Raw genomic sequence first — 13,457 nt, 5'->3', positions numbered from 1 at the left:
ACATTTCTCTGCCTACTACCTTACTTCAGTTTTGATCGAAAGATGCCCTACAAAATATGACATTTAGCTTGTGACTACTACATGCCATATGAGAGTTATCATTTGTTATTTAGAAAATTTGGTGTAGCTTACAAAGTTCTTTTTTTAATTGATTTTGTCTGCAATGACGAAACTTGAACAAAAATTCAGGGATGCCAAATTAGATTTCTTTTTTATATATAAATTATTATTTTTTAATTAAAAAAAACACTTCATTTTTTTCTCTTTATCTCTTCTACTCAAAACAATCACACATGATAGTAGAATAAGAAAAATATGACTATCATTCACAATCATATCCTAAAATAACCATAAAATAAATGCAAAATCCCTAAATTTCAAAATTTAGGATTATACTAACTTGGGAAAAAAATATAATTAGGGTTTATGTCGATTTCATAAAAGAATTCCTAAAATTATAATTATGATTTATACTAATTTGAGAAAAACTTAATTTAGGAGAGATCATGTGAGAATTCGTTATTCAATCTTTATGTGAGAAATTATGTGAGAATGTGTATTTAATCTCTATTTTATGTGAGATAATGTGAGAATGCATTTTTCAATATCTTTGTTTTTTAATATTTTTTCCTCAATCTATTTCTTTGTCTTTTTTTCTTTTCTCACACTTTCTCGATTGTTTACCTTATAATTAGAGACAAAACTGTAATCTCTTTTATCGACAAAGGTATTTATCACGTTAGTTTTTTATTTTATCTTTATTTTATTTTTTATTATAATTTTTCATAATATAAACTTAATATAAATAATATAATAATATATAAATATAATTTAAAAATATATATAAATGTATGTAAAAATTAAAACAAAAAAACTTTGGGGGAGCTATGGCTTCTCCTGTCATCACTCAGGTCCGCTGGTGTTTTTTCTGTACTTGTACCTGCATATATTAATCACAAACCAAAAAAATCTTTCCCTCTAAATCAACATATGACTTTCATGAACTGGATGAGACTTTAACACCATTCATAATATGATAATTTTGCTTTGAGAAATTTGTTTATTATTCAAGTCCAAACATTTAATTGAGTTAAACAAAACATCTCCTTTGTATCAACCTTCTTTGACCTAAAAATGGCATTGTTTCTTTGTTTCCATATATTCTAAACCATGGCTACCAAAACACTTTTCCAAATCATATTTTATTTATTGTTCAGTTATTGTAATCCAAACCTCTAATAGTTTTGTATTGGTATGAAGTATTGTACAATACTAATTTCAACTCACTCACTTAGTACATATATCCTACTTTTTTGTATAAATAAAGTAAAAAACATTAGTGTGTTACTGATGTTCACTCTTTGTAGCCATCCGATCAACATTAGTGACACATGTATTTAATACTCACGGGTAGCAAGTATTTTAATACTCATCTATACAAGGATGAAGTGCAAGTATCATATTATCCGTGCTCGCAAATATATGTTACCTATAAAAAATTAAAATTTAATATATATTTTATTAAATTAAATTTAAATTTTATTAGATTAAATTTAATAAAAAATAAAGTTTAATTTATATTATATTTTATACTTTTTTTAATAATTTTATTTAAAAAATTTATAAAATATTTTTTTAAATATCAGCATGTATTTATGGATATCTGTAAATTTTAAAAAATTTATAAATATTTTTTAAACAAATATCCGATAACTAATAAAACAGGTAATGGATTAAATTTTTTTATTAGGGGTTGGATAACAGATAAATATTATCTGATCCGACCCAATCCTATGTAATTCCTAGTTGACACAATCGGAGTGCAAGTTTTAGTGTCATAAGTTTTGAACAAATATTTGATTTATGTTTTCTTCTTCCTCCAAGACAATGGTGTTTATGTCTCGGGTTTCATTTAGCTAAGATTTAACGTCTAACAGGATGGTGTTATACAATTTCGATAGATTCCTTCAGTGGAAACAATGTGAGTGTGTTTGTTGAACATGTTTTGGAATTTGAGTTTTGTTTAAAACAAATATATAGTTCATATGCGTATATTAAAGGAACCCTGATCATCATACATATAGCAACAGTGTTGTGAAAACTATTTTAAACATTCATAATAGTAGATTAGATTAAATCGGAAAATAAGTCAAAAACTTAAAATCTATCCATTCAGTTGAATTGTGATGCATTGAGCTACTAATCAAGTGCTTAAAAAAATTATTATCTAATGATGAATATAATATTAAATTAAAAAAAAATTCTTTAATTTATTATCGTATAAATTTTGTGTTGATAAAAAAATAATCTTAAAATTTGAAAATTATGAAATTGGTCAAAATTAAAGAATTTTTTGTTATTTAACTCATTAGGTATTGAAATGTAATTTTTAGTCATGAAATCTTGATTTTTATTTATTATGGTTTGTTAAATGTATTTTTTAAAATTAATTTATTGTTATAATTTTACATGAGTTCAAACGAATCAATATTTTAATATTAAATATTAACTGAGTAAATTTAAACGGATTTTATAATAAAATACTTGAAGTGAATTGATCACCAATTCGGATATGTACATATTGTAATTAATTGCTAAAATTGAAGCAATTAATTCACTCTTAGAAGGTCAAATGGTCAAACTGTTATTTAAAGATTATGTTGAAGAAAAAGTTCTTAACAAACTAATTTATATTGAAACAAATTAAAATGCAGCACTTTTTTTATGTTTAAAACTAGTGAAGTTTCAATTACTATCAATTAAACAGAGAAATATTATAATCAATTAAACTAGTGAAGTTTCGAAATGCCTAAATTAAACAGAGAAATGGGAAATTTAGGGATGTAATTCATGCAGTGGGAAAAATAACGAATACTCTCGTTTATTTTTATTTTAAAAAAGTGAGTTAACTTAACGAGCGTAAAGTGGTAAACCGAAATACGAAGTGGACCGAATAAACGACGACGTACAGGAATTTTGGATCTTTGTCCGCGTTCTATAAATCAGCGAAGGCCTTCTTCTGAGACCACTTCCATTCTTTTCTCTTTGTTGCAAAGAGAAGAGATCTGCCTCCTCCTTCTTTCCAAGCATATCTCTCTTCCGCTCAAGGTATGTTTCTCTCTCTCTCTCTCTCTTTTCTTTCTGTAGATCTCCTCGCCATTTCTATCTTCACTACCTAATCTCATATTAATTATTCTTTCTTTGCTTTGCATTTTTCTTTTTCTCCATACAATTTCGTCTGATTTGATCATCTGTTACTTCATCCTCGATTAGTTTCACGATTTCTCGTATCTTAATTTTGATTTACGATCTGGTTGTGTCCTTGCTTGATCTGCATCTTGTGTCGTGAGATCGCACGATTTGAATCGCCACCTTGTTTTCTTTCATTTATCGATCTCTCTGTCAGATCGGAGCTTCTTTCCGGTTGTTCATGGATTCAGCACTGTATAATTCCCGTTCATTTTACATGTTGTATATGTTGTGATTTTGGTTATTTTTGTTTGGATTTGATTTGTTGCGGTTGAAATTTGAATTGAATGGACTGGTGCTCTTGTGTGGTGATTTGTGGATTCAGAATCGTTGAAAATGGGGCTGTCCTTCACCAAGTTGTTCAGCCGGCTGTTTGCCAAGAAAGAGATGCGTATACTTATGGTCGGTCTCGATGCTGCGGGTAAGACCACCATTCTGTACAAGCTCAAGCTTGGAGAGATTGTCACCACCATTCCCACCATTGGTAAGTTTCATTTGTTCTTTCTACTTCGATCTGTATTAACTGATGCAATGGGTTAGAGTATAGAGGGACCTTAGTAACTATTTCAACTTATGGAGGTATCAATCTATCTAATGTGGGATCAATTCCGGATTTGGCCTCTCCGGCCCCTTTCCGTTCGTTCATTCGATGCTCATGTTATATTTTTTCCTTCAATTTTACTTTATCTATTCAGGCTGCCTTAAGATCTTCTGGTACTAGATTAGCCTTGCTCTACAAGTTTTTAATTATTATATATGGAGGAGGAAGAAGTATAGTTTATCTATTGTTCATTGCTGTCTACTGAAAACGGTATCGATCAATGTGCTTAGCCTAGATGTAGTATATACACTATCATTGTTGGCACGAGAATGTAATATCTTGCTCTTCTAATAATAATTACCTTGTGAGATTCTACTAATACTTCATTTGGCGCAGGGTTTAATGTGGAAACTGTGGAATATAAGAACATCAGCTTCACCGTTTGGGATGTGGGAGGCCAGGACAAGGTATTTACTCCCCCTGCATCTTCTTGCCCAACATCTGACATTATAGTGTACTTGGTTATGGGTGACCTAGCAAACTGTCTGAAATGCTTTTGTTGATTTTATGGCGTGATTATCGTTACTGATACTTTGGTTGCACTGCTATGCATATCACGTGGTTTACATTCGAAAACTGAGTTTTCATGAGTAAGTTTTAATGGCGAGTCAATGGATGCCCATTTGGTGTACTCCTCCAAGTTGATATATAGACGAGATTCAAAGTCTGTTTGTTGTTTTGAGGTGCAGGTCATTAATTTTGTAATTGTACCCTATATGGGTTGGGTTGTCGGACCCTACTTCGGAATAAGCCTCATTGTGCTGACGCACTCGAGGTCTGGGGTCTTTGTAACCTACCAAGGGATAGAATCATACTTAACAAACTAGAGTTTGCAATTTCGCGTTAGATCTTTACTTGAAATGCACAACCGACTTTGATCCACTAATCCTGAAAATCAGCGACATCCCCTTGAAGGAAGTGAATTTATACCCAGACGATAGGGGGTGATGATGATGAACTTGAACACAAATCTCACCATTCACAACCTTCAATGCTCTGGTCTAGGTCACGTCTAGTAGATCGATAACAATATATCACCAATTTTATGTGTTAATCAATGTCACAAAACGAGTTGAATGGAAATTTATTATCTTATCTTATGTTTCTGTTTAGTTAAACTTTCTAAAACCACTTGTTGGAGAAACAAATAAGAAGGAAAAATGAAGTGAACTTCTCTATATTAAGTTGAGATTATACATAAACTAATTTATAGAAACTTTTTTACATTAGTTTCTCCAAAAGTTGATTTTTTTCTTAAACTAATTTTAGTTTCTCCTATGAGTACTGTTGGAAAAGTTTACTAAAACTAATCCTATGCCTATTTTTTTATTTTTATTTCAAGACCAGGGATGTACACAGCCTGACCCGTGTGATTAAGTTCTCAATCATGCAATTTATAACTTTAGTCTTTACAGGGTTTGTGTATGTGATAGCCCTCTAGCTCAAATTGTTTTACCTTTGACCGCTTTTCATCAGTTATGTCTCTTCAATTTATTTTTCAAACATTTTCTCAGTCTGATAGTCATCAGCACTCACCATCATTGTGTTTTTCCTTGTAGATCCGCCCATTGTGGAGACATTACTTCCAAAATACCCAAGGACTTATCTTTGTGGTTGATAGTAATGACAGGGACCGAGTTGTTGAAGCTAGGGATGAGCTGCATAGAATGCTGAATGAGGTAAAAACTGGAACATATAAAGGGTAGCTTATTTCATACTGTCTGTTTGATTTCTCAAAATAATTCTGGATGTTATTGGATTAATCATACTTTGGTAGGATGAGTTGAGAGATGCCGTGCTTCTGGTTTTTGCCAACAAGCAAGATCTTCCAAATGCTATGAATGCTGCGGAGATCACTGATAAGCTTGGTCTTCATTCCCTCCGCCAGCGTCACTGGTAAACTAGAATATCGCTGCCAACATTCTTTTCCTCACCGTCCTTATCTTTCTGCTTTCACTATTAATTCTCACCTACATGTTCTCTACATGCAGGTATATCCAGAGCACATGCGCCACATCTGGTGAAGGGCTCTATGAAGGACTTGACTGGCTCTCAAACAACATTGCAAACAAGGTTAATGCCAAATGAGTAGATGATTTGCAAACCGGGCACTAATTACATCTTAAATGTTTGACTGACACTTTGTTTTTTAAATGATTTGCAGGCATAGAGATTTATTAGTTGAAGGATGCAAGGAAGTTGAGTTTACTTCGGCCATCTCTGCGTTTATATTTTCTTGTCCTTCTTACATTTTCATTGTTCAGCCATGTATTATTTTTCTTCAAAAAGAACAGCGGTCTGTTACTGAGGAATAATTTGAATTTTTTTTTTCCATGTAACCAAATAGCATTGTTTACGATTTGATTTGTGAAATCAATTGAATTTATATAAAGCCTCGTATTATGCGTACGGTACATATACGATACTTCTCTTAAATTCTCAAGACCACTGGTCTTGATTGTGTCATGGGCCAATGGCAAATTGTAGGAAAGACGTTGTTCTTAGTCCTGAACCATATCTTTCTTTAGGATGATAATTTGGCCGAAGTAGAAGTATAAGATATACATTTAGGACTGCACTCAATTAGGTGGTAAAATCAAATTCTAATACAAGTCATTAATTAATCGAACATGTGAACTTTTATGTACAACAGGATTTACTTGTTGACACCCTATTCCAACTTTACAAGCGATGTAAAATACCCTACAGAACAATTGTAAGCAGTTTGATTTGGACTCAAACCCTGCTCACCAATCTCCTCCACCAAACTATGCGCATCACTAAGCCTCTTTGCAATGCTGAAATTCCTGATAGCGACACTATACTATAGGCTGCAACATCAGGGTAGCACCCATACTTTGTTATCTCCTTCAAAACACCCCTAGTTTTATCAGTCTGCCATATTAACTCCAACCACCAATCATACATGTATACATCATCACATCCAGTGACAAACCCCGGTCACGCATTTCATCAGGCTCCTTCCTTATAAGCCTTCTTAATTTCCCTCCCCTTACAGTAAACATCCACCAAAACTATTGTGCCTAACAACATCATGTGTCATTCCCACAACATTCATCTCCTTCAAGAACCCCTCGGCATCCTCGTGGGTCTTTCTCCCCGAATGAAGAATTATCAAAGTCTGCAAATTAGCGCGAAACCCATGCTTCAAACTATCGTAAACGTTTCTGGCATCCGTCATGTTCACCTCCTGTCACAGTTCTCAACAGAGCATTGAAAAAACTAGTATCTAACTCAGGCACCAGATTCCTGAACTTCCCAAACGATTCCAGCGTTTGTCTAATGGAACAAACTTTGGTGATTTTACCCAACGCGACCATAACGGTGTCCGCCGTTATGGTGATTTGGCCTTTCCGACGGGATTTACAAACAGGTCCAAAACGTGGCTGAACGTGTGGTTTCTACCGAGAATGTAAAGCACGGTGTCGTGGAAATCAATTTAACTCAAACGCCTCAGCAAACACAAGGTTGAGGGCTTGGAAATGTTTGATGCCAGTCTGAGTATAACGGTGCACTAACTAAGAATTTATGTTCATTTATATTATTATTTTATATCTGATAGGGTTGAAATTTATGTTTTATTAATTATTTCCTTTCAAATATTTATTAGATATTTATATAAAATTCCTACCTCATAAATACACAATTTGAGACATGTAACCATTCATAACATATAACATTTAAAAAACTTACGAATCCTATTACACATCCCAAGTGCTCATCCTAAATGTCCATCCATACAAATACAAATACACATTTATTGGTACCAAAAGAGCTATCATGATATCTCTTACAATGCATATGAAAAATATAACGCACAAACATATATGCAAACTTCTTCTCTTCATTTCCAACTTTTTCTTTTTCATTCTCCATCAGCATGTACTTACGAAGTTAGGATGTACTTTACTCCAACTAAGTGCCCACTAACTTTTACTACCTCAAACAATCCTAAATAGTTCAATTAACATAATTCTACAACCTTTGGCAACATTTATATCCACACTTGGTCATTAACATTTTCCAAGTCAATAAACGTTATATGCGAGTCATTTCCTTTACTGAAGTAACTTTCCATCCAACTCCATGGAAGATAAATTATTTTTGTTGTAAATATTTCCGACATAACATATTGAGCCTCTCTTAATCTATGGTCAATATTTTTTTTCCCATTTCATAGTGCGATTTACAAGTTTTATTATATCCATGTAGCTTACACAATTTTAAATAACTTCCTTGTTACTAAATATAGTAACCGAAGTATTCTTCTTCCATTCACTTTTTATATATAAAAAGCTCATTAAAAAACTTAGTTACCTTGTTGTGCAACCCATCTTAAACTTCAATAAGGAAGTTTTTTTTCTTCACGAACAATATTACAATCACTTTTTTGGGTTGAAAGAGTTTTAGAATTTGTTTGATAAACTAACTCAAACTCGTAAATTATAAGTTCTAATTTCTATTTAGAGACTATACATTATACATTACTCAAAACTTGTTTGAAGGATGTTTTTGCACATAAACTAGTATTTGATATTGACTTCTAGATGAAATATTTTTTGATATACCATATGTTACTACTGATTCAAATGGTGTTATTTTAAGAAATTTGATGTCAAAACATTGTGTTATTTGTAACAATTAAATCCAAAATTTCTAAATCACTCTTAGCTCTGCACTAAAAAAATTGTTTTAATATGTTTAAAAGTTTTACATTACATGTGAATCAAAATCAAATGGAACAGTTCTATTAGAAGAGTTAAATTCTTTTTTTTTTTTCTCTATTGTCTTGGACATTGTAATGTTGTTGCTAGTTCTTAATGACTGAAATGGTAAATAAGGGATTAAGAATTGAATATGGTTTTGTTATCTAGTCTTATTATTGTAGACATAAAAGTTTATAAATGTTAATATAGATATATCGCCATTTACTCGTGGTTTATAAGGTTAGTTTTGTGTGTATATGTAACACACTTTTTGTAACATTTTACATACACTCAATAATTTATAATTCACTTCTTCATATATTTCTTTATTTTCTACATGGTATCAAGAGCCCCAAACGATCCATGATTGAATGATTGAGAAGGGATTCTTGCAGTGAATTCCTTTTTCCTAAACCTCAAGCCTCAAGCCATAAACCCTAAGCCCTAAAACTATTTCGCAATTTTTGAGGTTTCACTCGATCACAATTTTATTTTCTACTTTGAGGCGTTTTTTTTTAAGTTTTGCACCATGTTCTTTATGCCATTTTAAGGTATTTGCAATCTTCTAATATTGAGTTTGTATTTTGTTGTGTTCGTTGCTTCCATTATGTGGTTCACATTTCTGTTTTGTATTCGATTTATTATACTTGTAAAAACTCTTTAGTCTAATTAATTTGCAATTGGATGGTAAAAATTATTCCTATTGGAGTTATGTTATGAAAATTTTTCTTCATAGAAAATCCATATAATGTTATATTTCAGGTGTTAAGGCAAAACCAATTGATACTAAAATTGTTGATTATACTAATGCTTCAGAGGTATGAGAAGTTGATAATTCTAAAATTATCATTTGGGTCAATATTTTTGTCATACACTCAATTGGCGCTTAATTGGAAAAATATGATACTGCAAAGGAGGTATGAGATCACTTATATTGATTGTATAGTCTAATTTTGTCAAATAGTATCAAGTTAGAGAAAAAAATTCATGCACTAAAGCAAAATGACATGAGCATTCATGACTTTTATTCTGTCATGACAACCCTATAGGATCAACTTGCCTTGATTGAGCATGCAGAATTTCGTGTTTTTGCACCATATATTACTCGTAGAGAATCATAATGTTTGGTTCAAATTCTTATAGCCTTGTGTAGTGATTTTGAAAGTTTGCATGGTTCAATTTTGCATCGTAACCCTCTGCCTTTTATTGATGATGTTGTTAATAAATCATTAGAAGAGGAAATTAGACTTACTTCATAGTCATAGGCCAACATAGCCTTGCAATCTCAAGGTACATCATCACCAAATAGATCTTCTGGCAAATAGAACATTGACTCAGATGTCATTAATCATATGTCACATCACTTGTCTTCTTTTGTTTCGTTATCAACTAACTCATCCATGTCAATCGCAATGGCTAACCGTGAGTCAGTTCCATGATTTGGTATTGGTGTCATTGTCACACAATCTTTGTCTTTGTATGATATTTACTACATACCTGATCTTGCTATGAATGTTGCTTATGTTGAAAAAAATTGTAATTCTGAATATAATGTGTATTTCACTCCATCTGAATGTTTTGTACAGCACTACACATCTTAGAGAGTGTTGATGCATTTTTCGCAACATATTCAGATGATTTACATAATAAAAAGACTTTATTTAGAGTTTTTGGGTTTATATTTTTTTTTTCATATATGGGTTATATTCATAGTCATTGAGAGATCGTGGTTCTATATGGTTATATGACATTAGTCTTACACATATATAAGGCCTTTGACACCACTTTTAACCCCAAAATTTTAAAACAATTGTGTTATGGGTCTTTATTCTTATATAGTGTTTAACTTTGTTTTTTCTATCCAATGTGAGATTTTTGACTCACACTTGGATTATTTTCAACAAGAGTTCAATGTCAATTTTAGTACAATACTGCAATAATGTGATAATTTGAAAAGTCCAAACTCTATAATAATTAATACGTTTAGACTGAAATTTTTATTTGTCACGGTTTATATATATATATATATATATATATATATATATATATATATATATGAATAATGGCAGACTCGTGCTTCCAAAAATTACTTAATGGAAGAAAACAAAATTTAAAACACGACTTTGTTTTTATTTTTTGAAAGATAATAAAGTTGCATTTTAAAATACATCTTTAATTGTTTTTTAAAACATGTGTCTGGAAATATATTTTTTAACTTATAAAATTAATTAAATTTATGTTTTAAACAATTTTAATTCCTTTAAAAATTTAAAAAGCATGTTTCAAAACACTTTTTTTTTTTTTTATAAAATATAACATCCACAATCATCTTCTAAACCATGTTTTTTTTTTTCATTGAAGACAATGATTCTTTTATTAAAAATCATTGACACATATACTGTTTGGACTTTAGTTTTAGGGCTTTTGACCAATTCATAACAAGTTAAAAGAAATGATTGAGAGAGATGTTAAAGATAACTGTTCATGTGACATAAATAAAGAAAATAGTGAAAATATGGAGAGGAAATGTAGATTAACTAAATATAATTATCATTATGGTATCACATGACATACTTTTTCATCTCATATAATTTAATTTTTCATGAACGTTTTTAATGATATTGTAATTTAAATGAAAGGTGTCAAATTTGACGTTCAAAATTTAAACCGAACCTGAAAGATGCGAATATCTCTCACAAATCTTAATGATTTCAACTAATTTCCCAGTTCGATGGCTATATTTGGACTTTTGGTAAACAATCAGAGGGCATATATCAACCAATTTTCCTCATTATAGTATTGCGCTGATAGCTCACTATAAGATGACTAATTAAATGAAATTTTCTCTCTCATTGGCTACATACAAATTTTCTGGTAGTATATTCTTACAATATACTGTATTAGTCACCAAATACATGATTGAGAAATTCGTGTATGTGTGTAGAAAAGTGGTGGGCAGTGTGCAGTTTTCCCATTCCATGACAATACCATTCTTGCTTAGTGGGAAGAAACCATGGACCCATCTAATGGTTTTCTTTTCCATCGTTATTACGTATTTTGATTATTAGTAATAATACTAACTGAATATTAAATTTATAGAGCATAACACAAAGAAAGGGAAAAAAAATTAGAAAGAATAGAGAAATAGATATTTAGTAAAATGGATGGTGTGATAAAGACATATGGAGAAAAAATTGCTATAATATAGTTGTGTAAATAATATAATAACTCGTACATTAAAGTCATTTTGGAGCACAAAATTCGTTCCTGAGTGGTCGGTAAGGCAAAACAAATATTAATCTAGCGCATATGTTGTTCAAAAGATTGAAAGCAAAGAGAAGTAAACAAGAATAACATACAAGACACAGGTCTTTCATTGAACGAAAAAGCGATATAAATAACTCAAATACTAACATAAAACACATTTGATACATAAATTTTTTTTAACATAATTGAGATAAGATGATTATTCATTAAAGTTTGGAAACCAAGATGTATCAAAGTTTCGAATAGAGACAAATTTCAATTTCGTGTCGAACTAAAAACATATTTAAGCCTAAAATAATATAATGAATTTTGGTGATAAAGTTGGAGGAAAAAGTATTTAGTCATAAGCAAGGTGGTTAAAATCGATATTTAAATTGAAAAATCGTAAGATCCTACGAATTTTTATAGTATTTATGAGTTAGATTCCACACAAAATCGTAACATAACGGAATCGATAAGATCATCCTACAAAATCATATAAATCTACGTGTTTTCCTAAATTTTTTTTCCACCGGTTTCATATTCTCAAACAAATGAATTTAGCTTAAATTTAAACCACCTGGCTAATAGTTCATGTAATTAACAAAATTTCATTGTTATATGTTGTCACACATTTCATCCCATTAAAAATTTAATGCAATTATGATTAAAGTTCATTTCTCAATTAAAAATTAATATAAAGCTGCAACACTATAACACCCCCCAATTAAAATTAATATAGTTAAAATTTTTATTTTTTTTAACCACAAATTTTGGATACACACGAAACATTTATTTTGCCTCTATAATTTAATTTCAATACTCTAATGATGAGTGTATTATAGAAGATGTTGGATGAGGAGAGAATGAAAATATAGTTTTAAATTATGGTCCCAAATTAGACGAAGAGGATGAACATTTAGTTAAAAGTCAAACCCAAGGTGGTGGTGAAATGTTCATGCTAGCCCACTTCTAGAAGAGGAAAATGATCTTATTATTGTGCTTTCATGAAGGAGCTACCAAAGATCATTTTAGTTTTTGTTTTGATTTGAATGATTTATATCATATATGAATTTGAGAAAATAATGAATTTTGTAAACTTCAGTTTGATTAAATATTGACCAGGGATTACTTTTATTTTCATGGATGTGTATGATGTATGTTTGGTGATATATATTATATTTGTATAAGAAGTAAAATCTACGATTCATACTTTGTGATCTTACGATCTACGATAATTATATGAACCATTTACCATCCTAAGCATAATATCGATTTTAACCACCTTAGTCTGGGTCGTAAGAAGGTTTTCGAAAAAGGATAATTCCTATAACATTATTTGATCATAGATAGTTTCATTGATTATTTATATTATATTTGTTCAAATTTAAAATTTGTTTGGAAGTTGGAGAATTGTTACAATAATGAAAGAACGAATTATAAGGAGGAATTGTCAAACACATGTTTTCGATAGTCTTAAAATATATTAGTCTTAAAATATATTGACATGAAAATAACTTTTCTTCATGACGAGTTAGATGAAGAGATTTTGATGAGATATTTAGAAAGTTTTGAGGTATATTTATTTTCAAGAAAATGATTTTTTGACTACTAAATTTTGATAATTTTCTCTG

General features: G+C 30.6%; 1 protein-coding gene and 1 pseudogene across 2 annotated transcripts; one reads left to right on the top strand and one right to left on the bottom strand.

Moving 5' to 3' along the window:
• Positions 1–2,933: 2,933 nt before the first annotated feature.
• LOC114192292 (ADP-ribosylation factor-like) lies at positions 2,934–6,242 on the top strand. Of its 2 annotated transcripts, XM_028081973.2 has the most exons (7): positions 2,934–3,108; positions 3,575–3,733; positions 4,187–4,257; positions 5,410–5,529; positions 5,628–5,746; positions 5,842–5,923; positions 6,015–6,242. In XM_028081973.2, the coding sequence occupies exons 2-7, from the start codon at positions 3,586–3,588 to the stop codon at positions 6,018–6,020; spliced, it is 546 nt and encodes a 181-aa protein (XP_027937774.1). In that variant the 5' UTR covers positions 2,934–3,108; positions 3,575–3,585; the 3' UTR covers positions 6,021–6,242. The 2 variants fall into 2 exon arrangements, with proteins under 2 accessions (XP_027937774.1, XP_085532268.1); XM_085676142.1 differs by lacking the exon at positions 6,015–6,242 and having other exon boundaries at positions 5,842–5,938.
• Positions 6,243–6,394: 152 nt separating this feature from the next.
• LOC146884793 (putative pentatricopeptide repeat-containing protein At1g02420 pseudogene) lies at positions 6,395–7,310 on the bottom strand (annotated as a pseudogene).
• Between the last annotated feature and the right edge of the window lie 6,147 nt (positions 7,311–13,457).

This window comes from Vigna unguiculata, chromosome 7 (genome assembly GCF_037176805.1).
Source record: "Vigna unguiculata cultivar grain cowpea cultivar isolate G323 ecotype 2 chromosome 7, ASM3717680v1, whole genome shotgun sequence".
NCBI classification, from domain to species: Eukaryota; Viridiplantae; Streptophyta; class Magnoliopsida; order Fabales; family Fabaceae; genus Vigna; species Vigna unguiculata.
Note: the sequence above shows the minus strand (reverse complement) of the source record. Positions and strands in the feature narration are given on the sequence as shown.

What these genes read in the sequence shown, in the direction of transcription:
- LOC114192292 (XM_085676142.1), top strand. Translation starts at nt 3,586, where the DNA reads ATGGGGCTGTCCTTCACCAAGTTGTTCAGCCGGCTGTTTGCCAAGAAA. An exon ending in ATGTGGGAGGCCAGGACAAG is followed by an intron (nt 4,258 to 5,409) that starts GTATTTACTCCC and finishes TTTTCCTTGTAG; the next exon opens with ATCCGCCCATTGTGGAGACA. An exon ending in TGCATAGAATGCTGAATGAG is followed by an intron (nt 5,530 to 5,627) that starts GTAAAAACTGGA and finishes ATACTTTGGTAG; the next exon opens with GATGAGTTGAGAGATGCCGT.